Below are 26,419 nucleotides of genomic sequence, written 5' to 3' on the forward strand. Positions count from 1 at the left end.
AGATCAGGCTAAGGTATGTGCGCTGACTGGGTGACGTAATAGTTGCTGACCAATAGGAAGCGCCCGGCTCGTGACCGTAATGTTTGACGATCAGCCTCGTCGCTGCCGCTTTTCACCTGATATTTTCCAACTTGTCTCTTATTCATACGTCCCTCGTGGATCACAATGACGCGTCTCTGTGCCAACAAAGGCTAATGACGTTGTTGAATCCGTCATTTTGAATCTCTGGTGGACTGTTGTGTTGACAGCATGGTGAGTGTGCCCATGCCACTGTTAACGTTATTGTGTTGCTCTTTATGTCAGTGACTCCTGCTCAAATATACAACATATGTTTTGTCCACATGGCCCTCTGGAGATCTGCTGGATTATGTGATTTAACGGAGCTTGAATCCTGCACTGAGGTTCTTGTGCTGAGGATAAAATTAGCTGCTGCAGCTTTAGTGATCTTGTGTTACTGTGAATGTGTTTAGTCCTGAGGAAGGACTGAGGGTCACACCATACAGTATATCATTTCACATAAGACTATAGTAGAACTTCTTACTGTCATTTACTTCTACAAGGATTGTTCACGACAATAGCCTGCATTTTAGGTCCTTGTCTGTCCTTGGCTCACAGCCACACTTTAAACCAGGGGTGTCCAAACTTTTCCCACAGAGGGCCATGTACTGAAAAATGAAAGGATGCAAGGGCCACTTTGATATTTTGTAAACCATGTGTTTTGAAAAAAGTACATCTCTGCTTTGTGATATTGGGGAAAAAGTTATTTTTCAAAAACAAATTCCAAATAGTTCAACTTTCTGCTTAAATAACCTTTGTAAATTGTCTTCTTGTAATATTGTGACTTTATTTCCACAATAATTGTACATGGTTCCTATCATATTATATTATGATATATCAATATTTTTTCTCTTAATAGTTTGACTTAATACTCGTAAGATTACTACTGTTTTTTTTATTTTCCAAGTATTTCAACTTTGTTTTTCTAAATTTCTTTTTGTGGTTATGACTTTGTTCCCATAATATTTTGATTTTATTCTCATAACATAACTTTTTTTCAAAATAAATGTTCAAAATTACAGCTTTATTTGTTGTTTTGTTTGTTTCTCTTAATATCATGACTTAAAAAAATAACATACGTTCTTTAATATATTTATTTTATGCTACAAAAATGGCATTATTTTTCCTCAACGTTATTCTTGTAAAATTACAACTTTTTCTTGTTAGACTACAACTATTCAACTATTAATATTTTGGCTTTATTTTTGTAAAGTTACTGCTGATTTTTCCTTATTTTCCCCCAAGTTTTCTTGTTAAATTATATTTTTAGGATGTGCCACGGGCCGATAAAAAAACAACCGCTAGCCACGTATGGCCTCTGGGCCGCACTTTGGACACCACTGATATATAAACTCTTTGACACAACATTAGGTGAATGAGATGTGCTTCCTTGAAAAATCTGCCTGTTTTTGGAGTAAAAAAAATGTGAATGTGGCCATGAATGCTGAATCAAACTCCACCATACACCTTTTTTATGTGGAAATGAAGTCTTTTGTAATACTGTTAACTAACAAATAAACAGCATTTAGAATGCTTCCTTCGTTCCAGCTCTTTTAGTTGTTATTATCCCGTACAGATGTACTTAATGTTGTGGCCGGTATGACTCTTCTAACCACCTGGTAATGTGCTTCAGGATTGGGAGGGCCCCCGAACCCTGTGTGACCTGTGTTTGGCACAGGTGTGCTGCAGCCTGGATGTCCTGTGCAGCAAGCGAGCAGATGGCTCCTTGCTCCTCGGGTCGAGACTGCTCTTCCCTCAGGAGATGGCTGACCAACTACTGAAGGAGATGGCATTAAAAGGTGAGCCAGTGAATGAATACACAGGACCCTGTTGATATGGGAATTACCGTATTGACTCCAATATAAGAAAAAATAAGTGTCGTCTTATATTTATACTAGTCAACGCTTTCTTGCCTGTGAACTGGAGAAACAACACATTATGTATGACAGTAGGATTATGGACGAAAATTTTTTACTGAGTGATCTGTCTTTGATTTTTTATTAGTTTTTTCAAAAGCCAATCTCTTAGATTTGGGTATTAGCTGACTCTATAGGCTTTGCGTAAAGTGGCGTGAAAGAGCCCCTCCTGATTTCTTTTTTTTTTGCATGTTTGTCACACTTAAACATGTTTCAGATCATCAAACAAATTTAAATGCTAGTCAATGACAACACAACTGAACATAAAATGAAGTTTTTAAATTAGATTTTTTTTATTAAGGAAGGAAAATAATCCAAACCTACATGGTCCTGTGTGAAAAAGTGATTGCCCTCTAAACCTAATAACTGGTTGGGACACCCTGAGAAGCAACAACTGCAATCAAGCGTTTGGGATAACTTGCAATGAGTCTCTTACAGCGCTTGTGAGGAATTTTGGCCTGCTCATCTTTGCAGAATTGTTGTAATTCAGCCACACTGGAGGGTTTTCCAGCATGAAGCGCCTTTTTAAGTTATAATATTATGGCAATATAGTCAAAATATTATGAAAATAATATTACTGTACAAGGAGGAAAATTACAAAATTTATTTAAGAAGAAAGAGAAAGTGAAAGGAAAATTTGGAAGATGAAAAAACAACAGCAAAAATGGGGAAAAAAAGAGAAAGACTGAAGTTCACGCTAATAATAGGCTTTTTCACCTACGTCACAAAGCTGAAATATAGTTTTTTCTTGAAATATATGTAACTTTTTAGCATATCTACATGTGCTGCTTTACAAATTGTCAAAGTGGCCTTTGCATCCTTTCATTTTTGAGTACTATGTCCTACTCGGCGGCAAATTTTTAGACACCCTTGTCCTATAACAAATCAATGGATAGGATTTATTCAGGCTGAAGGAAGTTCACTATTTTGCTTTTCCTATATGAAGGCACACTGAACGACACAACCATTGGGATTTTCCGGAACCACAAAGAGCTACGTTTGTGTCGAGTCTCCATCCGCTCTTGTCCGGTGTCTGCAGAAGCATTCCGACTGGCAATCAGCCCTCACCGTCTTCAGGAACTGGATGCATCCTGGGTTCCTGGCGACATCACCGGGGCTCAAATCATCTCGAGCCTGGCGTCCAACCTGCAGTGCAGGTCCCGGCTCCAGAAGTTGTCCCTGAACGGATTACGTCTGGACTGGGCCTCTCTTGGAGATGACGGTGTTGGTTTGAGCTCCCTGAAGGGCCTGCGAACGCTTAACCTCCGCAGCACCGACTTGACGAACGCTGTTTTGGAAGATGTTTGCACTCTTCCTCAGCTGGAGAGCCTAGACATCTCCTGCAGCGTCGTCTCAGAGCTCACAGCACTCCTTCGGTGCAGGAACACTCTGAGATCTTTGATCGCCCACCGGCTCCGGCGGTTGGATATGTCGCCTGCAAGTTTGCTGTCTGTCCTCAGCCAACTTCAGGCTGTGAGGAATTTGGACTTTTCAGATGATCACTTAACTGTTGAGGACGACTCGGATGATGGAGACGTGGGAGTTCTGCATCTTCTGAGAGCTGGCCCCGAGGTTCTTCCCTCCTTAGTTTCTTTAGACGTGTCAGGCCGGAGGAGAATCACCGAGGCAGCTGTTAGTACGTTTGTGGAGACCAGGAAGAATCTGGTTTTCTTGGGCCTGCTTGCAACTGGAATTAGCTCCTGTGGTGCCCTGTCTTCACAGAAAAACCTCAAAGTAAGGATTTGTTAGTATAGAGCCCTTGGCTTGTCTATTGTCCTGTTATATGGTACTGCTAAGCCACATGGTCTTCCCTTTGGCATGGAGCTCTATTCTATACATTTACTAAATACGTTCACTGCATTTCCTGTTTCACTGACAATGCTGCTGTGCTGCATGTGTTTAGGTAACTGGAGAGGCTAATGAGAACCAGTTGTGTGAGGCCCTGAGAAGGTACAGAGACAGAGAGTGTTTCACTCGAGAGGCCCTCTTCCATCTCTACAATATTACCACCGACTCTCACAAACCGCAACCAGAAATGCTGGAGGTGATGCAGTCCCGTTTTGTTCCCCTCTTCCTGTTTGGACCACTATGAGTGAACATACTTCATGTATGAGTCATATTTGTGACGGGAAACAGCCTAAATGTCATCCTAATTACTGGCAGGGATAACCAGCCACATTAGATACAACTGAACAATCAATTTTTCCCATCTATTAATTAGGAATACATTTTTCTTTTAATTGCTGCAGTTGCTTCCATTTGAATTGTCACCTACAGTCAACCTGCGATATTTCTAATATTTTGACTACTATAGTTAGCTACTAAAACAAATATTTAAAAAGACTGCAGCTTACTAATACAATAATAAATAGACATTGGATTCCCACACAAATTTGCAAATTTGTGGATTTTTGCTCAGACAAATATTTATTTAGTCCAAAAATATGCAGTTTTTCTGCTCAAAACACACCTCATTCACCATACGTCGGTAATAATCTATAAATACGTGACAATATATGTAGTCCACTGCTAATGGGGATGTCATACAACTTCATGTCAAAAAATCCAAACTGTCCCTTTAAACCTGGATTGTGTCATGGGTGAACAGCGGCAATTGAAGAGAGAAGGGGAGGGTTAATAAACAATAAACAAGTCATGTTTATTGCAAATGTTGATCTGCACCAGGACGGTTTGTGTGAGGTGCATGTCAAAAAGACATTTTTATGGGTTTATCGTGTTTATTCGTGTCAAATATTATAGTAATCCCTTGTTTATCATGGTTAATTGGTTTCAGACCCTACCGTGATAAGTGAATTTCTACAAAATTAGATTCCTTATTGATAAATGGAATATTTTTGTAGTTAGAGCATAGGAAACCTGTTTATGACCATCTAAATACAGGTTTTCACATTAGAGCCCTCTAGACATGAAATAACACCCCTATAGTCATTTTTACACTCGTATTACCTAGGGCTGGGCGAAATGGACCAAAACTGATATCCTGACATATTTAGGTTGAATATCGATATATGATATGTACACTAGGTCCCCAACTTACGAACATCCGACTTGCGAACATTCGTAGATACGAACGCAAAGCTGACTGGTCTATATTTTCATGTATTTTGCCTTGTATCCATATTTATACTGCTACATGCTTGACCAGTAGAGGGCACTGTGACACTGCTAATGGGACCAACAGGTAGAGGAAGACTGGGGAGAGAGTGTAAAGGAGAAATGGAAAGCTAAATTGTAGCTGTGATACACAGAGCGTGTGATTAAAGTTTATGAAGAGTTAATAGGCCTGCTTAATTCTACACCACCCACAGAACACTACCTCAACGACGTATGCCCGACCACTCCTCTTCAAAGGTAAATAACATTTATCATTATTATAACATTATTATTTGTTTTTATTAATTATCCTCGTTTAATATTACTACTGCATCCAAACTCATATTTACATACATACACATATACTGTATATATGTATACACGTACATGTAGTACCTATATCATTGGTAATATTACCTTTTGTTGGACTTACGAACAAATCAACTTGCGAACGGTCGTCTGGAACCAATTGTGTTGGTAAGTTGGGGACCTAGTGTATATCGATATTTTTTCCGCAAAGTGAGTTTAGACAAAATCAAAGCCAAATATCCGTGTCAAGTTGTTTTATTAAAATAAATACTTAACATGAGGATGTTTTTTGAAATATTACAGCTTCATGCAAGATGCACATGAAAAAAATCTTATCTAAAAATAGTCGCTAAAATAAAGTGGGCCATTTCCTTTTTGGAATAACTATAGAAAAAGTGAAATATAATCTATATATAATTGTCTTCATCACTTAGATTCGTACCTGTGAGACCACATCATTGATGAATGGGCTGATTTGGCTGTTGTGTGTATCTTCTAGCTGGTCCTGAACGCCATGCAGAGCCATCCTGCAAGTCTGCATGTCCACCTGGTGGCCACAGCGTGTGTGTTCAATCTTACCACTCAGGACCAGGCTGAGGCCATGTCTGTACGCCTGCTCTGCTCCACCGTCACCCAGCTGCTGCACAGCATGAAGACCTTCCCTGACCATATACAGGTGTATATCTATTCTATCTATATCCAGGTTGCTCATTAAGAGGATAACAAGACAAAGAAGAGAATAATTCACTTTGGTTAAAAACATGTCTTCAAATTGTTTTTCAATACTTCTTAGTTCTTTATTAACTGAGGAACATTTGTGTTCTTACCTTTTATCTGTACTGTATATGAAGTACATGCACCCTATACTTCTTCAGGAAAAGCTCGGCTGCTGGGCTGTAATAGTCTGATGAGTCCTGGTGAGTTGGGGTATATAATCTTCCGTCTTGGCAGTCAAATTCATTCAGCATAGAATGAAAATATCTTTAATGCATTTGACTCCCCAGCTGTCAAAAAAACCCCGTTGCTTTTCCTCTTTATGGAAGGACGGCAGTGACAAGCACCATACACACATGCCCCCACGCATGCCCCCCCACCTCTCAGGATGAAGCGATTACTGTAAGCGTCTCCCCGCCTCCAAGCGCGTATTTTGTTGCCGGGTTAGCAAGAATAATGACGTCACACTTACATTAAAGACATGACACAGGCTGGAGAAGGTCATCCATCGATCCATCTTCTATACCGCTTCTCCTCATTAGGGTCGTGGGGGCTTGCTGGAGCCTATCCCAGCTGACTTCGGGCAACAGGCGGGGTACACCTTGGACTGGTCGCCAGCCAATCACAGGGCACATATAGACAAACAACCGTTCACACTCACATTCATACCTATGGACAATTTAGAGTCACCAAAAAAAAAAAACGGAGTACCCGGAGAAAACCCACGCACACATGGGGTGAACATGCAGAAATGCCCAAGGGAGAATCAAACCCAGGTCTTCCCGATCTCCAGACTGTTACTGTGTTGGCCAACATGCTAACCACTAGACCACCGTGCGGCCACATTTCATTCAAAAATAAGGAATCCTACTTCGCTGAAATTCACTTATCACCGTCTGGTCCAGAACCAATTAACCGCGATAAACGAGAAATGACTGTAATGACATTTTGCTTTGTAATGGTGTCATTTTGGCCCAAAACTGAGGTGCTTTACATGAATAGTCTGTATGTAAATGATAAATGGAATACTTTTGTGAAGCTTTAAATGAAAGCATCTACACATGAATCCACTGTAGTCATCTGTCATCGTCCAAATAAGTTTGCAACAGGTGACAGCCGTATTATTGTGCTTCTATCTCCCTAGGTCCAAAAGAACTGTCTGCTGGCACTCTGCAGTGACTATATCCTTCAGGATATCCCCTTTGACACGTCAGTTTACTTTCATTCTATTATAGTAAGACATTTGAGCTCATGGATACACAGTAGCCCAGATAATCAGTGCGGTCTTTGGCCAATGGAAACTGTTTTTCCAGATGTAGGACTGCAGGAAATGTCTCTTGCAGACTGTGTGCACATTTTTCGTGGCGTATTCGTTGCTCCTCATGCTTGCTGTGATCACGGTGCAGGTATCTGGCGGCCACGCTGGTGATCAACTGGCTGAGCAGCCACGAGGATCCCACCCTTCAGAGGATGGCTGTAGCTGTCATCTCCATTCTGGTGGCCAAGGTCAAGACACTGCTCGTGTATCGTGCATTAGAGTGCAGTGGGGGAACATTTGTGCACCTGTTGGTTCAGGCTTTAACTGTCCAATTTCCCTGTAGGATCAAAGAATATCTCGGCGAAAAGCGGATGTAATTAAATCTTTTCAGATCTCTTTATTGTTTTCACTTGCAGCTGTCCACAGCAGAAATTGCAACGCTTGGCGAGGATGTCTCTATCATGAAGGTACTTTTGCACCCACTGTGTATTGGCAGCATTCCTGTCTTCACCGCACTTATGCATGGGTGTATTTCTATTTATCTCCATCCACCTGTCCATTCCTCTCACCTGCTCTATTTTCCACCACCTACTGCATCAAGTCATTTACGCTCCGTCACGCCGTCGTCACATGTGCTCGTCCTTCTCAGCTTACTCTTGTTCACTCTCTATTTTGGTCTGTGTGGATGCAGTCAAGCTTCACTCTCTGTTATTATATTCATGTATTATTCTTATGTCACACAGCACAAACAAGGCTGAAGCTTGTCTGGCGTTTTCTCCAACAGCAGCTGTTGGCCATTGTGCAGCAGAGGGCCATGGTCGGAGTGGTGGACTCCACTCTCAAGTTTGCCTTGAGAGCTTTGTGGAACTTAACAGACGAGATGCCTGCAGCGGCGCGTAACTTCGTCGAGTGTAACGGTTTGGAGCTATACGAGGAGGTTTTGGAGGTAGAGACCCCCAACAGCGGTTCATGTCCCTGCCGCAAACATCCTCCGACATCTGGTTTATCCCTTAACCCCTACCTTACATGACATCACACTTGACCGCCTCTCAGTATGATGCAGTGCAGCTCTCCAACACTGCAGAGTACAGTTTTTATGATATACAGTAATCCCTCGTTTATCGCGGGTAATTGGTTCCAGACCCGACCGTGATACCGCGGATTATGATTCCTTATTTATAAATCGAACTTTCGTAGTGAGAGCATAGACTACAATGTTCTTTTTACATTATTAGAGCCCTCTAGACATGAAATAACACCCCTATAATCACCTTTACACTCATATTACCCAATATAGTAGACAAAAAAGAGCAAATAAGCAATTTAAGACAAAATATGACTGTTCCAGTGCTAGAGGAGCAGAGCGAGGGACGGACTGGAAGTGACATCGGGGATTCAGAGTTGACTTTTAACCTTGGTCTGGGTTAAAGCCGCAACAGTAGACCGTGTTTTTATTAGGGATTATCGTGCCTGTTGTGAGAGCGATCGAGTCTGGTGCTTGTGTGTCTCGCATTACAGTAACATTACTGACACTTAGTGACCAGTGCGGAGTACTACATATCTCCTTTTTGAATGTGTCTTCTGAATGCCTTATATAGTATGTATTTAAAGTTCATTTAGCTTGAAAATGCTTAATTTAGGCGAAAAATGTGCTTAATGTGCAGATATTTTGGTCTAATAATAGGATGTAATCAACCACAAAACGGCGATGATTTGTTGATTAATATATATTGAAAAATATTGATAGAGTGAACGGTGATACGCTGTTTTCACTCGCTTCTTTCATGATCTGAAGATGTAGAACTTTTTCTATGTACAGAATAGGTCGATTTCTCGGGAAGTGGCCTTTTATTGTGGCCAGCCTAAGGCACACTCGTGCTGTAATCATACTGTCTTCACCTCATGAAAGATGGGAACAAAAACAGTAGTGTTACGTTTATATTTATATTGAGTGCATGTTGTTTTAGCAACACTGTAATAAATACAGTGTCACACAGTGAAGCGTGGACCTCCACCAAGGCTGAATTGTTAACAGAAGTGCATACTTGCATGAGTACTTTCGTTGCACAGTCCCAAAACATGCATGTTTGTTTGATTGGGGACTCTAAATTGTCCGTAATTGTGAATGTGTGTGTGAGTTGTTTATATGTGCCATGTGATTGGTGACTAAAGTCAGCTGGGCTGGGCTTTCAGAGTGTTCTTCTGTTGTTTGTTTGCAGTCCTACTACAACGTGTCTTCCATACAGCAGAAGGTTCTTGGCCTCCTGGTGGGTTCAATGTCTTGTAATATGATTTATTACTTCAGTTGACACGTTACTTATCTGAACAAGCAAAAAGAAATGTCTCACTGTGTTCAAGAACAACATAGCAGAGGTGGAGCAGTTGCAGTCAGAGCTAATGGAGGAGGACCTCTTGGAGCACATCCTCAGCCTGTTGCAGGATCCCCAGATAGAGATGGGGGTCCGGTACTTTGCTGGAGGGATTCTGGCTCATCTCACTTCCAGACAAGAGGCTTGGAGACTGGATGAAGAGCTCCGCAACACCATACTCAAGCAGCTGGTGTGTGCACACGTGTCAACAATCTGTTTTTTACAGTACCTGGCAGTTGAAGTTGCTTCTGGCTCTAATCAATGTGTCTTTGTTTCTTAAAAGCATGTGTCCGTTGCAGCCTGGACACATTTGGATAAAGAGATGGTATTTTACAGGTGAGATTATGCTTTCTTGAAAATAAGCACATGGATTCAACCATTTAAATTGCAGTTTACAGTATATAAAAATATTATGCAATTTAATATGATACATGCTAACAGTTAGCATACTAGCCTAGCCTTAGCATACTTATCGAAAGTTGCAAGGCAGTTGTATCCAGCTCTTACATCATGCCATGTAAATATTTAGGTTTTTAAACCAGTAAAATAACAAAAATGTTAACATTTAGCTTGCTAGCATCAAGCTAGTAAGCGAAGAAAGTGCTAAAAGGCAGTTCTATAGAGACTTAATTCTGATGGATAAACTTCTAACATTGCTAAGAGTTAGCATGCTAGCACCTCGCTAGGCAACATTAAGGCCAGGAATTCTCCTGAGATTTTTTTGGGGGGGCGGGTTGAAAAAAAATGTGCGTCCACACTGTGCCGGATTAGCAAATAGTTGCATCCGGATGAACGCCTCACTGAGTGAAAACGATGTCATACACAGTGAACAGACACGCAGACAGAACCACGTGACACACCAAACCATAGAAGAAGAAAGAACGCATGCAGGCCCGTAAGGAATAGTTCCTGACTGTGTCAGTGATGGGTCTGTGTCTACTGTCCCTTTACATTTAGGTCCTTCCGTCCATTTTGCCGCCTGCTTCAGACGTTTCAACCCACAGGAGTGCAGCTGTGGGCCGTGTGGGCCATCCATTTTGTCTGCACTCTGAACAGTACGTTTCTTCCTCATCGATAAAACATAGAGTGTGTCTTCTCCTTATGGCACGCATGACTCAAGGCCATGCTGCGGATTCATGTGAGGAATATTTCAGAAGTTTCATCCCCCATTTCTTGCTCTGTCCTCCTCAGCTTCGCATTACAGCTCGATACTGGAGCGGGAAGGCGTGACTGAACTTCTGAAGGCTCTGGCGGCACATCCCAACACACACAGCATCATTAGGGGATTATCAGAGAGCATCTTGCATATGGTTGAGCGCCAACACTCGGGACTCTTGAACAAACAAGTTGAGGCTCACAGCTCTTAGAGGAATTCATTGTGAATATATTTCATGGGGAATGGATGAATGCTGTGTGTGAGACGATCGTTCATCCCAACTCACACATAATATTGCATATTTCAGGACAAGGACAAGCGGTACGGATGGATGGATGAATTCATGCAACTACTTGTACTTTAGGTCAAATTGCTTTTACAGCTTGAGCTCATTGGATGCACAAGCCTGCCACTAGAGGGTGCTTCACTACTTTAGCTTCAGGCATACCTAGACATACAGTATCTCTACAAGCTCATCTGCTGTGATATCTTCCTGGCCTCAGAAATGCTCATAAATAAGCTGACGCCCCCTCCCAGCCTCTCCCTGCATCTCCTGCCATCCTCTACGGCAAATTACGTTGTACAGCATGGTAACACCGCAGGACGTCAGAAGGGCTCCATGGCATCTGAAGTTCAAGTTGTACAACTAAAAATGACCTTCATAAATTGTATTAGCTCAGAGTCACAAGGACTCAATTCACCTTCTTTTGTTAAAGTTTCTGGCAGGATTTATTTGGATCCGTTTAAAAGCATTACAGCAGGGTTAAAAATATAATTTAACGAGAAAACAAACAAAAAAAAACACAGCAGCAAAAATGGAAAAATCCAGTAATTTTACAAGAATAAAGTCAAAATATTAAGAGGAAAAAATTCGAGAACGAGAAAAGGTGGTCATTTTACAAGAATAACGTATTATTAAAAAAAATAACATCATTTTAGTAGCATTTTTTAAAAGTTGTAATTTTATAAGAAGCAAAAAAAAAACAAGCAAAGTAAAACATTTTTTTTAATTAGGTAGCGGAAAAAGTTATAATGTTGAATGTGAGAATAAAGTCAAAATGTTATGCGAATAAAGTCATTACAAGAAGAAAGTTGAAATAGTGGGGAAATTAAAAATAAACAACAGCAGGAAATAGAAATGGAAAAAAAGCTATAATGTGAGAATAAAGTCAAAATTTTATGATACTAAATTCATAATCACGCAAAGTGAACAAAATGTAAATTACAAAACGTACACTACCAGTCAAAGGTTTTAGAACACTCCAATTTCTCTGGAGGAAAAACCTACAAAGATGGTCTGTCTCTCTTCCATTGTTAATTCTCTTTTTGCCATTTTTTGGAGCAGCAAATTACTTTCTTCAGCACAATGATGTTCAACTGATGTTCACAAGGGTAGAGTTCCACAGTGTATTCTGTACGCTGTTTTTCTGCAGACAGAGGAGGTAGTAAGTAATCCAGCCAACACGTCTTCCAATGAGGAAGCAGTGCCTGGGGACTCCATCCATCCATCCATCCATCCATTTTCTATACCGCTTCTTCCTCATTAGGGTCGCGTGGGCTATCCTATTTCTGGGGCTGAGATTGCCAACGTTGTCAAAAAACTCCTGTGTGGCAGGGCCCGAGGATGGGTGAGATCCACCCGGAGTTTCTTAAAAGATGTGGATGCTGTGGGTGTGTTTTGGTTGACACAACTCTGCAGCATTGTGTGGATTTTGGGGGCAGTGCCCCTGGATTGGCAGACCGGGGTGGTGGTTTCAGGCTGTTCGTTCCCTGTATGATTGGTGTCAGAGTTTGGTTGGCATTGCCGGCAATGAGTCGGACCCGTTTCCAGTGAGGGTTGGACCCTTTGCCACCGATTCTGTTCATTAGTTTTATGGACAGAATTTCTAGGCCCAGCCAGGGCGTTGAAGGGTTTCGACAGGATTGGGTCTCTGCTTTTTGAGCCTACCTCAACTGGAGGAGTTTGAGTACCTCTTGTTCACGAGTGAGGGGAGGATTGAGTGCGAGATCGACAGGCGAATTGGCGCGGCGTCTGCAGTGAAGCGGACTCTGCATCGGTTTGTTGTGGTGAAGAGGGAGCTGAGCTGAAAGGCAAAGCTCTCAATTTACCGGTCGATCTACGTTCTTACCCTCACCCATGGTCATCAGCTTCTGGTAGTGACCGAAAGGACAAGATCGCGGGTACAAGCGGCCGAATTGAGTTTTCTTCTTAGGGTGGCAGGGCTCTCTCGTAGAGATGAGGTGAGAAGCACTGTCATCTGGGAGAAACTCGGAGTAGAGCTGCTGCTTCTCCACAATGAGAGGAGCCAGATGAGGTGGCTCGGGCATCCGGTCAGGATGCCTCCCGGACGGCTCCCTGAGGAGGTGTTCAGGGCACATCCAATGGAGGCCTCGGGGAAGACCCAGGACACATCGGAGAGAGTATGTTTCTCAACTGGCCTAGGAATACCTCGGGATCCGCCGGGAGGAGCTGGACAAAGTGGCTGGGGAGTTGGAGGTGTCGGCTTCCCAACTCGGGCTGCTGCCCCTGTGATCCGACCTCGGATAAGCGGTATAAGGTGGATGGCCGGACGTTATAATATGGGAATAAAGTCCTAAAATTCCGAGATGAAAATATATGAAGAATATTTAAGAAGAAAGTTGAAATATTTGAAAAATTAAAAAAACAAAAAAAGAGCAAACACCAAAGTTCACACTAATAATGAACTTTTTCACCGACATCACCAAGTTTAGATGCAGTTTTTCCTCGAAATATGACTTATTAGGATACAAAATACTGTATGAAAGTGGCCCTTGCATCCTTTCATTTTTCAGTATATACAGTAGCCCTTTGTGGAAAAAATGTTCGCAGGCTTTACGGGCTTGTGATTCATCCAAGTTAGTCATTTTCTCTCCAGCGATGGGATTAGAAAAGCAGAGTTCACACATCCCAGGACAGCATTTAACAGCTCTGACCACGGCAACCTGAAAGAGTGGCGGGCCTGTGGGGTCCGGGATCAAGTGCCCATCGTCAGCGTGGCCTCACGTTACTCGTCATATGAAGAGCATAAAAAAAGCTTTCCAAGAGCTGCTCGGCGACTTGTGAGGAGGTGTCAGGTGTTTTCTCATCTGGTTTTACGTTTCTGTTCGTGGCTCTTCAACTGACACTCATAGATGGTGGCAAGTTCAAGTTGTCACACACTGACACACAAGAGGTAACAGGAGTCGCTGGATGTCTTCCAAAGAGCACATACTCATTTTGTTTTACCGCCTCCGAGCACGAAAGGGTGAAGGTGAGATGTATTCATTTGGTTGCTGTTGCTTCCTTTGTTATGTTGCTTATTCACAGACACTTGACGGGATGTTTTCCATTCCTTGGCTTATGTCAAATCTCTTGGCTTATTCATCTCGTTGTCTCGAAACTTGATGCGACTTTAGTTGGTCGTTAGCACCTAATGTCAAAGTTCACTACAGTAAGAAAGTTCATATAATATTTTGCAACAAACCTCATATTACCAAATTTAATACTATATATATTTTTTAAATTCCATTGGTGTGCTGTCAGGGCCGGCTAAGCCTTCTCTGCTAACGCTAACATTTACCAGTGTCATCGCATGGACAGCACAGCGCTTAATTGATCCTGTTCCGACGTGACAAAAGGAGACAGACACTGTGTTGTTCATCACGCTGTGTGAGTTATATGAACAAATAAATAACTGGATGAGGGCTTCCCTCGTTAAACTGTTGTGTTTTGTTGATTTTCTCCTGCTGTTTAGTTTGTCATTTCTCAGCCATTTCGCTTTCTGTTTGTCCCCTCTTAAACCAAGCAAAATCAAGCACAAGCAGGCATTGTTGTTGCTTTTGTTGTCTTCTGTTACTGCTTTTTATTGTGTCTTTCTGCTGTCTTTTGTTGTTAGATTTCTGTCCCCTCTTAAACCAAGCAAACTGAAGCACAAGCAGGCATTGTTGTTGTTGCTGTTGCTTTCTCTACTGTTTCTGCTGTCTTCTGACATTTTTTTTTATGTCTGTCCCCTTTTAAACCAAGCAGAATCAAGCACAAGCAGGCATTGTTATTGTTGTTGCTGTTGTTGTCTTCTGTTACTGCTTTTTATTGTGTCTTTCTGCTGTCTTTTGTTGTTAGATTTCTGTCCCCTCTTAAACCAAGCAAACTGAAGCACAAGCAGGCATTGTTGTTGTTGCTGTTGCTTTCTCTACTGTTTCTGCTGTCTTCTGACATTTTTTTTTATGTCTGTCCCCTTTTAAACCAAGCAGAATCAAGCACAAGCAGGCATTGTTATTGTTGTTGCTGTTGTTGTCTTCTGTTACTGCTTTTTATTGTGTCTTTCTGCTGTCTTTTGTTGTTAGATTTCTGTCCCCTCTTAAACCAAGCAAACTGAAGCACAAGCAGGCATTGTTGTTGTTGCTGTTGCTTTCTCTACTGTTTCTGCTGTCTTCTGACATTTTTTTTATGTCTGTCCCCTTTTAAACCAAGCAGAATCAAGCACAAGCAGGCATTGTTATTGTTGTTGCTGTTGTTGTCTTCTGTTACTGCTTTTTATTGTGTCTTTCTGCTGTCTTTTGTTGTTAGATTTCTGTCCCCTCTTAAACCAAGCAAACTGATGCACAAGCAGGCATTGTTATTGTTGTGGCTGTTGTTGTCTTCTGTTACTGCTTTTTATTGTGTCTTTCTGCTGTCTTTTGTTGTTAGATTTCTGTCCCCTCTTAAACCAAGCAAACTGAAGCACAAGCAGGCATTGTTGTTGTTGCTGTCTTGCTATTGCTTTCTCTACTATTTCTGCTGTCTTCTGCCATTTTTTTTTATGTCTGTCCCCTTTTAAACCAAGCAGAATCAAGCACAAGCAAGCATTGTCATTGTTGTTGCTGTGGTTTTCTTCTGTCATTGCTTTTTGTTTTGTCTTTCTGCTGTCTTTTGTTGTTATATTTCTGTCCCCTCTTAAACCAAGCAAACTGAAGCACAAGCAGGCATTGTTATTGTTGTTGCTGTTGTTGTCTTCTGTTACTGCTTTTTGTTGTGTCTTTAGTTGTTAGATTTCTGTCCCCTCTTAAACCAAGCAAACTGAAGCACAAGCAGGCATTGTTGTTGTTGTTGCTGTCTTGCTGTTGCTTTCTCTACTATTTCTGCTGTCTTCTGCCATTTCTTTTATGTCTGTCCCCTTTTAAACCAAGCAGAATCAAGCACAAGCAGGCATTGTTATTGTTGTTGCTGTTGTTTTCTTGTTATTGCGTTCTTTTCTCTTTCTGCTGTCTTCTGTCATTTTTAAAAATCTGTTCCCTTTTAAACCACGAAAAATCAAGCACAAGCGGGCATTGTTGTTGTTGTTGTTGCTGTTTTTGTGTTCTGTGATTGTTTTCTGTTTTCTTTCTCCTGTCTTCTGCCATTTCTTTGTCTTAAACCACATACTGTCTGGGGCCATTAAAATAAATTCAGTATTCTAGACTCACCTACTGCACATTAAATTAGTTGTGGCACAATAAGGCATACCGATCCCTCAGGACAGGTAAAAGAAATATTTGCACAAATGTGAATGATAAAACATCTGTTTTATTGACTTAGAGGTACCAACGAAACCGTCTTGAACACGCAAGCCAGTTTTATATTTAAAATATCATGTTTGCGTTAGTTTTCATACAGTCCACTAAAGAGCTTTAGGGCAGATATTCTTCTTAGGCTCGCCGCTTGTCCATTTCCACTCTTTTTTTTAAGCTGGCTTAGCCAGCCTCTGACATCAGAATCGTATCCCTCTGCTTATCTGGCTGTCTATTAAAAAGTGCACAATCATGCTTCCCAAAATGGCAATGTATTCAAAAAGACTGAAATAAAGATGGAGCAAGAAAGCTGACAGGGGTTATGGCCAAAAATATCTTCAGGAAAGATAAACAAAGCTCTAGGGAGAGCTAAAAGGATACGAGTTGGTGATAAGAGAGGATGAAGTGAGCGAAAAGATATTTAAAACCATGTCAGGCTCGGCAGTAGTTTGAATAAAAATACAATTTGTAGAGCCCACGTGCGTCTGTTTTGGTCCCCTTCGAGTTGCAGCTTATGGATTTTTATTATCGCACTTGTGCAGATGCTCTCTATTGGATCAGCATCACCGTGAAAACACAGCGCAACACATCGCTTCCTCGCCATTGTGTGTCGTTGTGTAGCATACACTGTGTGTGTGTGCGGGTGTGTGCGTGCACAGAAGTCCACACCATGTCCTCTCAAATGACCTTTCAGTGCTCAGAGCTGGAAGGCCCCTGAGCCTGTGTGTGGATATGGAAAAGCATCAGCAGCATCCTCCGCTCTGCCAAGCGGCTTCCTGACTGTCCATCAATCATCAGGACAGCGACTCATAATGGTGACTATGATGAGTCGCTGTCCTGGATCATTTTAATAACTTGTAATAAACCCCAAGTGCCGTCGTTTCTTACAACAGCACATTTTGAAGTGTTACCAAAATATGCAAGAATTCTTTAGCGGGAACAGCTCGCATGTTTGCAACTGTCTGCATAAGTATTTTATATAACTTGTTCTCACGGTAATTTGGTGCTGTCATGTCTTTGTGGCAGCGATTATAAGTGACTTATTCTTTAAAAGTGGAATGCAGGCATCCACGTCCTCATCCCTCATGTCTAAATGTGTAAGTCATTCCGCTGCTCTGGGATGAGAAGGATTTTCTTCCTATTTGTTTGGTGTATGTGTGTGTGTGTGTGTGTGTGTGTGTGTGTGTGTGTGTGTGTGTGTGAGGAGATGAAATGTTATGGTCAGTTAGAGATGCTCAAACTCGATGTCACATCATCAGCGAGCAAATAGGGGACTATTCTGCAGCTTTGAGTTCAGTCGATCCACACAAGAGTACGGCGGCGTAAATAGCCTCGGGTGGGAAATTTCCATATCCAATTGCATTGAGCGTCTGGGTGACCATTCACTGATGCGACCACAGCCAAATGGATGCATGGCTATCATTAATGACCACTATACCTTTTGCATACATGGATGGATAAGATACTTGGATGGTACACTCATTGGCTATATTAGTAAAACATAATTGATTAAGAGTGTCAGGGAGGAAATGACAATATGTTTATTGTTGTGGTTTGCAGTGCTATGGAATTGCATTGCACAATACTATCAGCCCTTTCTAATATTTAATATTATATAATATATTAGATGTACAGTGGAACCTCAGTTAGTGTAGGCCCCGGGTGGCGTGTTTTTTAGTTAACGTAGAAATTTGATGTGTAAATGTACAATACGGTGCGCGTCTTGTGGTGTTATTAATACACTGCCTGAGTCCGACTGTGTTCTTAAAGGAAAACTGCCTTTTTCGGGGGAATTTCGCCCATCATCCACAATCCTCATGTGAGACATGAACACAATTTTTTTTTCCTATTTTTCATTTCTGTGCGTTCTAAAGATATAAAAACAGATAAAAAAAAGAGGCAGCTAAGAATGTACGTAGTGGGACGCACCTATTCCGACTATAAAGCCGTCCCCACCGTCATCACCAAAAACAACGCTCCATTTATATAATATGACCTGCATACTAACCAAGCTACAGCGACATTGTTATTAACATTGTTAGGCCAAAGAACTACATTACAGGCGTAGTGACACCTCGTCACAACACACCGGCTAGCGACTAGCCGGCTAGCGATTAGCTTCACCACACACTCGCTCACAAAGCCTCACGCCACTACCGAAAGGTAAGACTACATATTAGAGCCGCCGCCACTACTGCTGTGTTTTTGCTTTTGAGTTTGGAAAACCACACTAGGTGCAGCGTTCCTTTCCATGTTGCTATGTGAAATCAATGCATCCAGGCAGGAAGTTCCGGTAATGCTTAAAATTGACCAAAATCCGAACAAAATACTGTGAGTATTACATGTTATCATGGATATAAAACCATAAAACATTGTACATTGGAGGTTTTTGAAGGTGTAATAGCGAGCTTTCTAGGCGGAATAGGTGTGTCCCATTAAATCCATTAATTACCTGCCATCCTTTATCTGTTTTTATATCATCAGAACGCACAGAAAAGACGTGTGTTAGGTCTCACATACTGTAGGTATTGTAGATGTATTAACCAGCTAATAAGCTTGGTTAATACAAGGAAACAGGAACCGGAAGTCAGCTCCCTCGCCTGTCTATGATATGACGTTGTAGTTCTTTGCTCAAAAATGTTAACACAAATGGACATTTTTGGTTACTTTATCTTCACTAATAGCATACTTGTTGGCAAAGACACGATGTGGCAGCGAGATCCACTCGGACACCATTTTCACCAGTTTTGCTATGAGTTATTTCTTGAATTCAATAGCGTTTCTCACCTTCTTTGTCAAAATGCTGGCCCTTGCAACTTTCGTTGAGTTATTTTGCAGCCACAATCAAAAGAAAAGCAGACTTGAGGTGAGAAACCCAATTGAATTCAAGCAATAACCCGTGGCAAACCATGAAGGCTGGTGACCGTGTTGGTTTTGCCGGCACATCGTGTCTTTGTCAACAATCACGTCTTCAATGAAGGTAGAAGGTAGAAAAAACATTGAAAAAAGAGCATTCTCTGATGATGATATCCATCTATGAGCGAGATAGATTTTCATACGAGGGAATACGCTAGACATGCTCACACGAGCACCAGGAATAAAATGCAATATGAAATATTAATAATTAGGCCAACGTTTGCAGACGTAAACATCACCGTTTGCGTGAGTGCTCACGTCAACACTGCCATCTAGTGGCCACAAGGAGATACAAGAAGACATACTTCAAAGATTTAAATAAGTTTTTGCTCCAATTTGTTTATATTTTAAATGGAGAAGTCTAGTAGGGACTAAAGACTAGTAGGTTATAGTAAATCTATAGTAAATAGTATAGTATAGTAAATCATTGTTAACTTGTCCATTACATGCTCAGCTTATTCTGTCAGCGGTCCTTCCTCGCGCTATTGGCGGTGACAGTGTTGCTTTTAACCGCCATAATCTTTTGGGAACTCCTCATAACGCTCCGTAATAATTACGTACTCAATTTTCGTAAAATACACTGGCTGACATCGCTTCACTTTTCAGCGAGAGTAGAATATTATGACGTCAAAACGCCCCCTTTCATGTGAGCACACACTGAGCACAAAGCCGAACACCGGACTTGACAAAGGAAGTTGATCACCACCGCGGGACCAATTTAGATTTCGGATGTTAGGTTTTGTCAAGTTGCATCTTGAACACAAAGCCTGTTTCGGTTGAGCCACATTCGCCCTGCACCCCCTTAGTGTTGAGCTGTCTAAAAACAACAGAATGTTGAATAAACACAAATTTGCGTAAAGCAAATGTATTATCCAGTCTCATTTTGATAGGTGTATTAAAAACTTTAAAATGATCTTTCAACGGTACACTTGCTATAGATAACAACTTTTTTCTATCTGCGATTAATTACGAGTTAACTATGGACAAGAAAGCGATTAATCAAATGTTAAATATTTCCACCGATCGACAGGCCGAGTTGCAAAATTGAAATATTGATTCACAAGCATTAAAAAATGTAAGTTTGCAAAAATCTGCTCAGCCACTTTAAAAATGGACTGCACTGTATACTTCCAGGAAGTCCGCCACGTGAATGAGAGGAATAAACCAGCACAACATTGTATGTACATATTTATTTTTTAAAAATGATTGCACAAATTGTGACCTTTTTGTTACTAGGCCACACCCTCGCTAGTGGATTTACATGTAGACATAATGAAGGTAGAAGCTGAGCACACATACAGTAGATGCACATTGTCAGGTGTATTTTGTATAAACTGAGGGGACCCAAGCAAAGAAGACAGCAAAACACAAACTTCATGTTGGGTATCCAGTTTCAGTGAGAAAGTTTTGCTTTTTGCATGCATAGATAGCTATTGAATGAGACGCAAACACACACGTTCATGCCTGAGTTTCTCCGACCACCTTTGCGATGAATGTTGTGAAAAATATATTAATACAAAGTGTTATTTATACTGAATGCTGCTGGGTGTGTTCCAGGAAGTGTCCTGTATTGGGCTGCAGCCCAGCGCCAGTGAGTCTGACACCAGGGAGCTGAAACTGGAGAGCCTCATGCAGCAAATTCACTGTGTATCTGCAACACCGCTCTTATTCTGAAATGCATTCAAATAGGTCAAAGCTGGGGTCCGCTTACAGTGTCAGTTAATCACCAACAGATCCGTGGTAAGCATTGTTTATTACAAATACACAATTGCAAGTCATTGAATGTCTCACAAGAGTGAGTACGCCCAACCGTTTACTACCCGCTAAAATGACTCAACACACAGCCATTATTGTTGCAACGGCTGGCAACACAATGTGCACACCTCACAGTGAACGTGTCCAAATTGTGCTCAACTCAACCACCTTCCTCCGGCTTGAGGACCCTCCACGGGATCTCATTTAGGTCCAGGTCTGGATACATACTTGGCAATTTGTCAACCTGGAGGTGTTTGGGGTCTTTGGAAAACGCTCTCTCCAAAAAAGGGAGAGTGTCAGAATGTGTACATGTTGCAATTTATGTTTCCCTCAATGAACCGTAGCTCCCCAGTGCCAGCAGCACTCATGCAGCCCCACACCATGACACTACCACCACCGTGCTTGACTGTAGGCAAGACACAATTATCTTGCTAGTCACATTTTATGGAATTAATGTTCCCTTCAATGAACCACGGCTTCCTAGTGCAGGCAGCACACATGCAACCCCACACTATGATGCTACCACCACCGTGCTTGACTGTATGCAAGAAACAATTATCTTGCTATTAACAGATGTTGGAATTCATGTTTCTTTCAATGAACCACAGCTTCCTTGTACAGGTAGCACTCCTGCAGCCCCACACCATGATGCTACCACCACCATGCTTGACTGTAGGCAAGACACAATTATCTTGCTATTCACGTACTGTACGTTGGAATTCATGTTTCCTTCAGTGAACCACAGCTTCCTAGTACAGGCAGCACTCATGCAGCCCCACTACCATGATGCTACCACCACCATGCTTGACTGTAGGCAAGACACAATTACATTGATATTTACTTATGTTGGACTTCTTGTTTCCTTCAATGAACCACAGCTTCCTAGTACAGGCAGCACTCATGCAGCCCCAGACCATGACTCTACCACCACCACCCTTGACTGGAGCAAAGACACAATTAAATCGGCACTCACGTGTGTTGGCAGCTGAAGGACAGCAATGGCTGTGTGTTGGGTTATTTTGCTTGTATCCTGATACACAAGCTGTGCACTGACTACTCTAAAGCATATCCAAGTTTCATTTATATTGTTTAATGAGTTCTGAAGTGTAAGTGGTGTAATTTGTTTTGTGGTATTATTAGTTATTAGTATCAGTTTTTCAGCTGTTCTTCGTTTCACCGGGTAAACAAAGTGTTCTTAGCACTATGGCTAGTCTTAGTTCCAGCTTGTCTGTGAACATTTGCCCAGGTGTTTGTGGAGGCCGCACGCTTCCACACCTCGTTTTTCACGGCGGTGGTAATGCACACTCCCTGGGCTTGTGGAGGAGCCCTGCATGTCTAGATCTCCGCTCCGAATACTTTCACTTTCGTGACCTGTCCTGGTCGTGGAACACCGGGCCAGCTCTAGACTCTTGCAAGAGAATTCGAGGCTTCGTGGGAGTTCGCCCAGCTGGTCCACATGTGATTTGCAGACTTGGAAAAAGCATTTGACCGTGTCCCCCCGCTCGGTCCTTGCACAACCGGAGCAGGAGCCTGGTTCGCGTTATCAGCAGTAAGCCTGTTCACAGTGAATGTGGCCTCCGTCAAAGCTCACCGATTCTGTTCATAATTTTCATTGACAGAATTTCTCGGTAGAGCCAAGGCATTGAGGGTGTCAGTTTTGTGACCTTAGAATCTCATCTCTGCTATTTGCAGATGACGTGGTGCTGAACTACACGGCACCAGACCCGCCCCACGTCTGGCCCATGTACTCGAAACACAAGGACATCAAGCTTTGACCTTCAGCGTTTACTCTGGCAATTTGCTGGGATGAGACCGAGCACCTCCAACTCTGAAAATCTGTCAGAAAAAGCTGGATTGAACCCTTGGGGTTGGGAGTGAGGTCTTGCGGTTATGTTAGTATCTTGGGCTCTTGTTCACGAGCGAGGGAAGGTTGAAGGGCGAGATCGACAGGCGAATCGGAATGCGGTCGCCGTGGTGAAGAGAGAGCTGAGCCAGAAGGCAAAACACTGAATTTATCAGTCGATCTACGTTCGTAACCTCACCTATGGTCATGGGCTTTGGGTAGTGACTGACAGAGCAAGATTGCGGGTACAAGTGGACTCACCCTAAGAGATGGGGTAAGGAGTTTGGTAATCTGGGGGAAGCTCAGAGTAGAGCCACTGCTCCTTCACATCAAGGGGAGTCGGCTGAGGTGGCTTGGGGATCTAGTCCGGATGCACTCCTAGACGCCTCCCTGGTGAGGTGTTCTGGGCATGCCCAGCCAGGAGGAGGGCCTGGGATAGACCCAGGACATGCTTGAGGATGAATGTTTCTCGACTGGCCTGGGACCGCCTCAGTGTCCCCCTAATGGAGCTGGAAGAGGTAGTCGGAGACCAGGAACTCTTGGCTTCCCTACTGAGACTAAGTGGATGGTAAATGCATGACACCAGATACACTTTTAATGCGTACTGCGTGGGAATTCGGCATACCGCCACCTACAGGTAGTGCCAAATCCATCAGTGGCCATCCAAACTTATTATTGGCAGGTCGCCACAAACAAACAAACGTATGGAAACACGGGAAACGCCATCCCCACACTGTTCCACAAAGTTGAATATCATAGAATATCTCAAACTATAAAAACAGTAAGATTCAAGAGTAAATTAAGGGTCTACTAATTGTGGTGTATCACAAAGATGTTGTCCATATCATTTGTTCTTTATCATAACTTAACAGTCAGCCACAAAGTGCAACCAATTCAGTATCAAAGTCGTTGAATAGCCCTGTTTCTTTCTAGCTTGTCCTCTCTCAAAAGGCTCGTTGGTGCATGTAGAAGATGGTTACTCCGCAAACATGGAATGATGCATGTCCTTCCACAAGTTCTACACTCCTTCACACCTCCCAAAGTAGCCCTTCAACGCCATCATATGTGGAAAAGACACGTTACAAACGTCGATCTATAAATCTTAGTTATTTACATGCAAACCCTGCTACAGTGTATGGGTTCAAGAGGGTGATCGATAGATCCGATTAAATCTAAATAAAAATACAGTTTGACGAGTACAGAATGGTTTCCAAAGAGTTTTTCCCCATTTCCATTGAATTTTCTTCTTAATGCCAACAAGGAAGCAGTAGACAGAACGTCAGCAGTAGACAGAACGTCAGCAGAGTGTCTGCGTAGCTGATATGAGAGTAAACACACACACACATACAGTAACTCCACCATTATTGAATTATGAGAAAAGGATGTTTGCTCGTGTTATAATTAAAAAATGACCTTTGGTCTGTTTGCTGAGTTTAGAAAATAAATGGCCAACTGTATTCCAGTATTCCAGCAGCAGTGACTGCCATTGTTGTTGGGACTGAGCAGCAGGTACGTCTTTTATGTTAAAATACACAAGCAGATATTATGATGCAATTATTTGCTTAAGTAAAAATGAAAGTGTCTCCCATAATACAAATGGCTTTTAATGTGACATTGCTTATCATTATATTTGGTCGTCTGAGTCCTTTTTTTTTTAAGTACATGATTACACTAATTAGGGATGCTCCGATCAGGGTTTTATGCTGCCGATTCCAATACTGATCATCCAGGACTGAAATCAGCCGATACCACCCCTGTCACTGGTGATACGATATGAAAAAAGGAACCATAAAATCACCTTAATTTAGACAAAAACATATTGTACTTACTTTTTGAAGCAAAGATACATCACTGGTGAAACTTACAGAGGATGACGCCTTCTGTAAGAAGACTTTGGATGTGAGAGTACATTGGTGGAGCTCTAGCAGGACTTCCAGGTAAGTGAGAGAGCACTCGGCGAACACGATGTCTTCCACCGCTGGGAAAGGCTCATTTCGTCCGATGAATTCGATTCTTTTTCAGGTTATCAGCTTAGCCTTCTGACTTTCACGCACATGTGTGCAAGGGTTGGCCACACGGCTGCGTTGGCTGCAGTTTGAGCCTCGAAAACTCGCCATTCTCCGTCAAAGTGTTTGCTCTTCAAATGTCGTATTAAATTAAAGCTTTCTAATGTGCTACTCCCGCAAGACAGTTTCCGTGGCACGTGTTGGCAGTTATGTCCCACACTGCAGACATGATTGTTTTTGCTGTGAAAGAAAGTGGATGACACTGCCCGAAAGGATCGCTGTGGACTGCAATAGTGCTAGCCACAGGTGATCGGCTTTTGTGATCGGCATTGAAAGGCATTTATCGGCATATGCCGAGCACGCGATTCTTCACGGAAATCGGTGGCCAATCGATGGGAGCATCCCTAGTACTAATCGTTGGTTTGTGTACTGCTTTTGCACTCTTGACCGTACTGTTACAGCCTGGTAACATGTATGCAGTGTTTGGGCCCTGTAGAAGGTACAAAAAGCTCAAATCCAGAAATAAGCCCTATGTGGTACATACAGTAAGTACCATGACAGAAACTAATGGACTTATGCTGTACTTTGATAGATCTGGCAATGTTTGCGAGGTAGGTAACCATCTCAAAATATAAGTTATCCGTTTTCTCACAATGATGGCTGCACCTCAAACACTCACTTATGGTCATGCCTGTTTGAAGGGACCTTGACTCACATCCTTCTTGACGCTCAGGCAGACCACTTCCCAACCAAACAATCAATAATTGTGCATTCATGGTCACTGTGACTAAGATCCAAACCCTCCATGATGGCAAAGAGTGTGTTTAGAGGTGGGTCCTCCTCTCTGATGAATGCACTGCTTGTTAACTCAACACAAGTAATCCAGGAAGTCCTGGGATTGGACAGGAGGCACAGTGACGATCCAAAGTGGGAAAAGTGAGGCCAAGACCCCTAAACCGAGTGTTTTAACAATGCATCCCCATGGTCACTCCTGGCCCGTGATGTCCGGCCCGTGTCCGCGTCCTCCTCTTCCTCCAGCTCCAGCTGCTCATCCTTCTTTTTGATGTAGCGCTCGTAGAGCACCATGATGACCCCCATGAACCAGGCCGACACGGTGCCGGCGGCGAAGATGACAAAGCCGATGATGACGAAGAAAAGGTAGTCCCAGGAACCCAACGTGTGGTGACACAACGTCCGTAGTTGGATTCCAGCCTCGCCCAGACGATGGCCCTGAAGCTCGTCCGGGGAACCGCACACGGTCTGGCCCTCATCTGTTACATGAACAATAAACCAGGATCAGATGACTCACATCAGAGCACGATATCAGAACATTTTATCGCATTGTTAAATAAATACAGTGGCGTTCGTTTAAGTCGACATTTCTCTGACTGGCTGGCTCATTTGCTTGACTTTCTCTTGGGACATAAGGAGAATGGGTGATAAGAGAGGATTGCATTGGGTGCATTCTATTAGTTGCAGA

At 42.4% G+C, this 26,419-nt stretch overlaps 3 protein-coding genes across 5 annotated transcripts in view; 1 reads left to right on the forward strand and 2 right to left on the reverse strand.

Annotated features, from left to right (window-relative positions):
• The window catches only part of angptl1b (angiopoietin-like 1b), a 33,924-nt gene extending 27,741 nt beyond the window's left edge, over positions 1 to 6,183 (reverse strand). The window contains exon 1 of the mRNA XM_054759912.1: positions 5,839 to 6,183. The gene's annotated coding sequence lies outside the window, so the exon portion shown is untranslated. The remainder of the gene's footprint in view (positions 1 to 5,838) is intronic.
• LOC129171339 (protein zyg-11 homolog) lies at positions 1 to 16,541 on the forward strand. Of its 2 annotated transcripts, XM_054759889.1 has the most exons (14): positions 3 to 252; positions 1,691 to 1,856; positions 2,920 to 3,707; positions 3,877 to 4,017; positions 5,896 to 6,072; positions 7,255 to 7,319; positions 7,517 to 7,616; positions 7,785 to 7,835; positions 8,153 to 8,314; positions 9,588 to 9,635; positions 9,727 to 9,927; positions 10,021 to 10,073; positions 10,695 to 10,792; positions 10,929 to 16,541. In XM_054759889.1, the coding sequence occupies exons 1-14, from the start codon at positions 250 to 252 to the stop codon at positions 11,102 to 11,104; spliced, it is 2,229 nt and encodes a 742-aa protein (XP_054615864.1). In that variant the 5' UTR covers positions 3 to 249; the 3' UTR covers positions 11,105 to 16,541. The 2 variants fall into 2 exon arrangements, with proteins under 2 accessions (XP_054615874.1, XP_054615864.1); XM_054759899.1 differs by lacking the exon at positions 8,153 to 8,314 and having other exon boundaries at positions 1 to 252.
• LOC129171357 (leucine-rich repeat-containing protein 52-like) overlaps positions 6,499 to 26,419 on the reverse strand; it is a 29,001-nt gene continuing 9,080 nt past the window's right edge. The window contains exons 2-3 of one of the 2 annotated variants that reach the window (XR_008566776.1): positions 24,763 to 26,210; positions 6,499 to 10,037 (exon numbers count right to left, since the gene is read on the reverse strand). Coding sequence is in view for 1 of the 2 variants with exons in the window: in XM_054759933.1 (XP_054615908.1) it covers positions 25,891 to 26,210 (320 nt within the window). In the remaining variant the exon portion in view is untranslated. Of the gene's footprint in view, positions 26,211 to 26,419 lie in introns of both variants that reach the window. The other variant, XM_054759933.1, reaches the window with a different exon arrangement.

The sequence above is a fragment of the Dunckerocampus dactyliophorus genome, chromosome 2 (genome assembly GCF_027744805.1).
Source record: "Dunckerocampus dactyliophorus isolate RoL2022-P2 chromosome 2, RoL_Ddac_1.1, whole genome shotgun sequence".
NCBI classification, from domain to species: domain Eukaryota; kingdom Metazoa; phylum Chordata; class Actinopteri; order Syngnathiformes; family Syngnathidae; genus Dunckerocampus; species Dunckerocampus dactyliophorus.

Bases quoted from the DNA above. Each gene is read 5' to 3' on its own strand.
- LOC129171339 (XM_054759889.1), top strand. The intron at 7,320-7,516 runs GTCAGTTTACTT...ATCACGGTGCAG, and splicing joins CAGGATATCCCCTTTGACAC to GTATCTGGCGGCCACGCTGG. The intron at 7,836-8,152 runs GTACTTTTGCAC...TTTCTCCAACAG, and splicing joins AGGATGTCTCTATCATGAAG to CAGCTGTTGGCCATTGTGCA.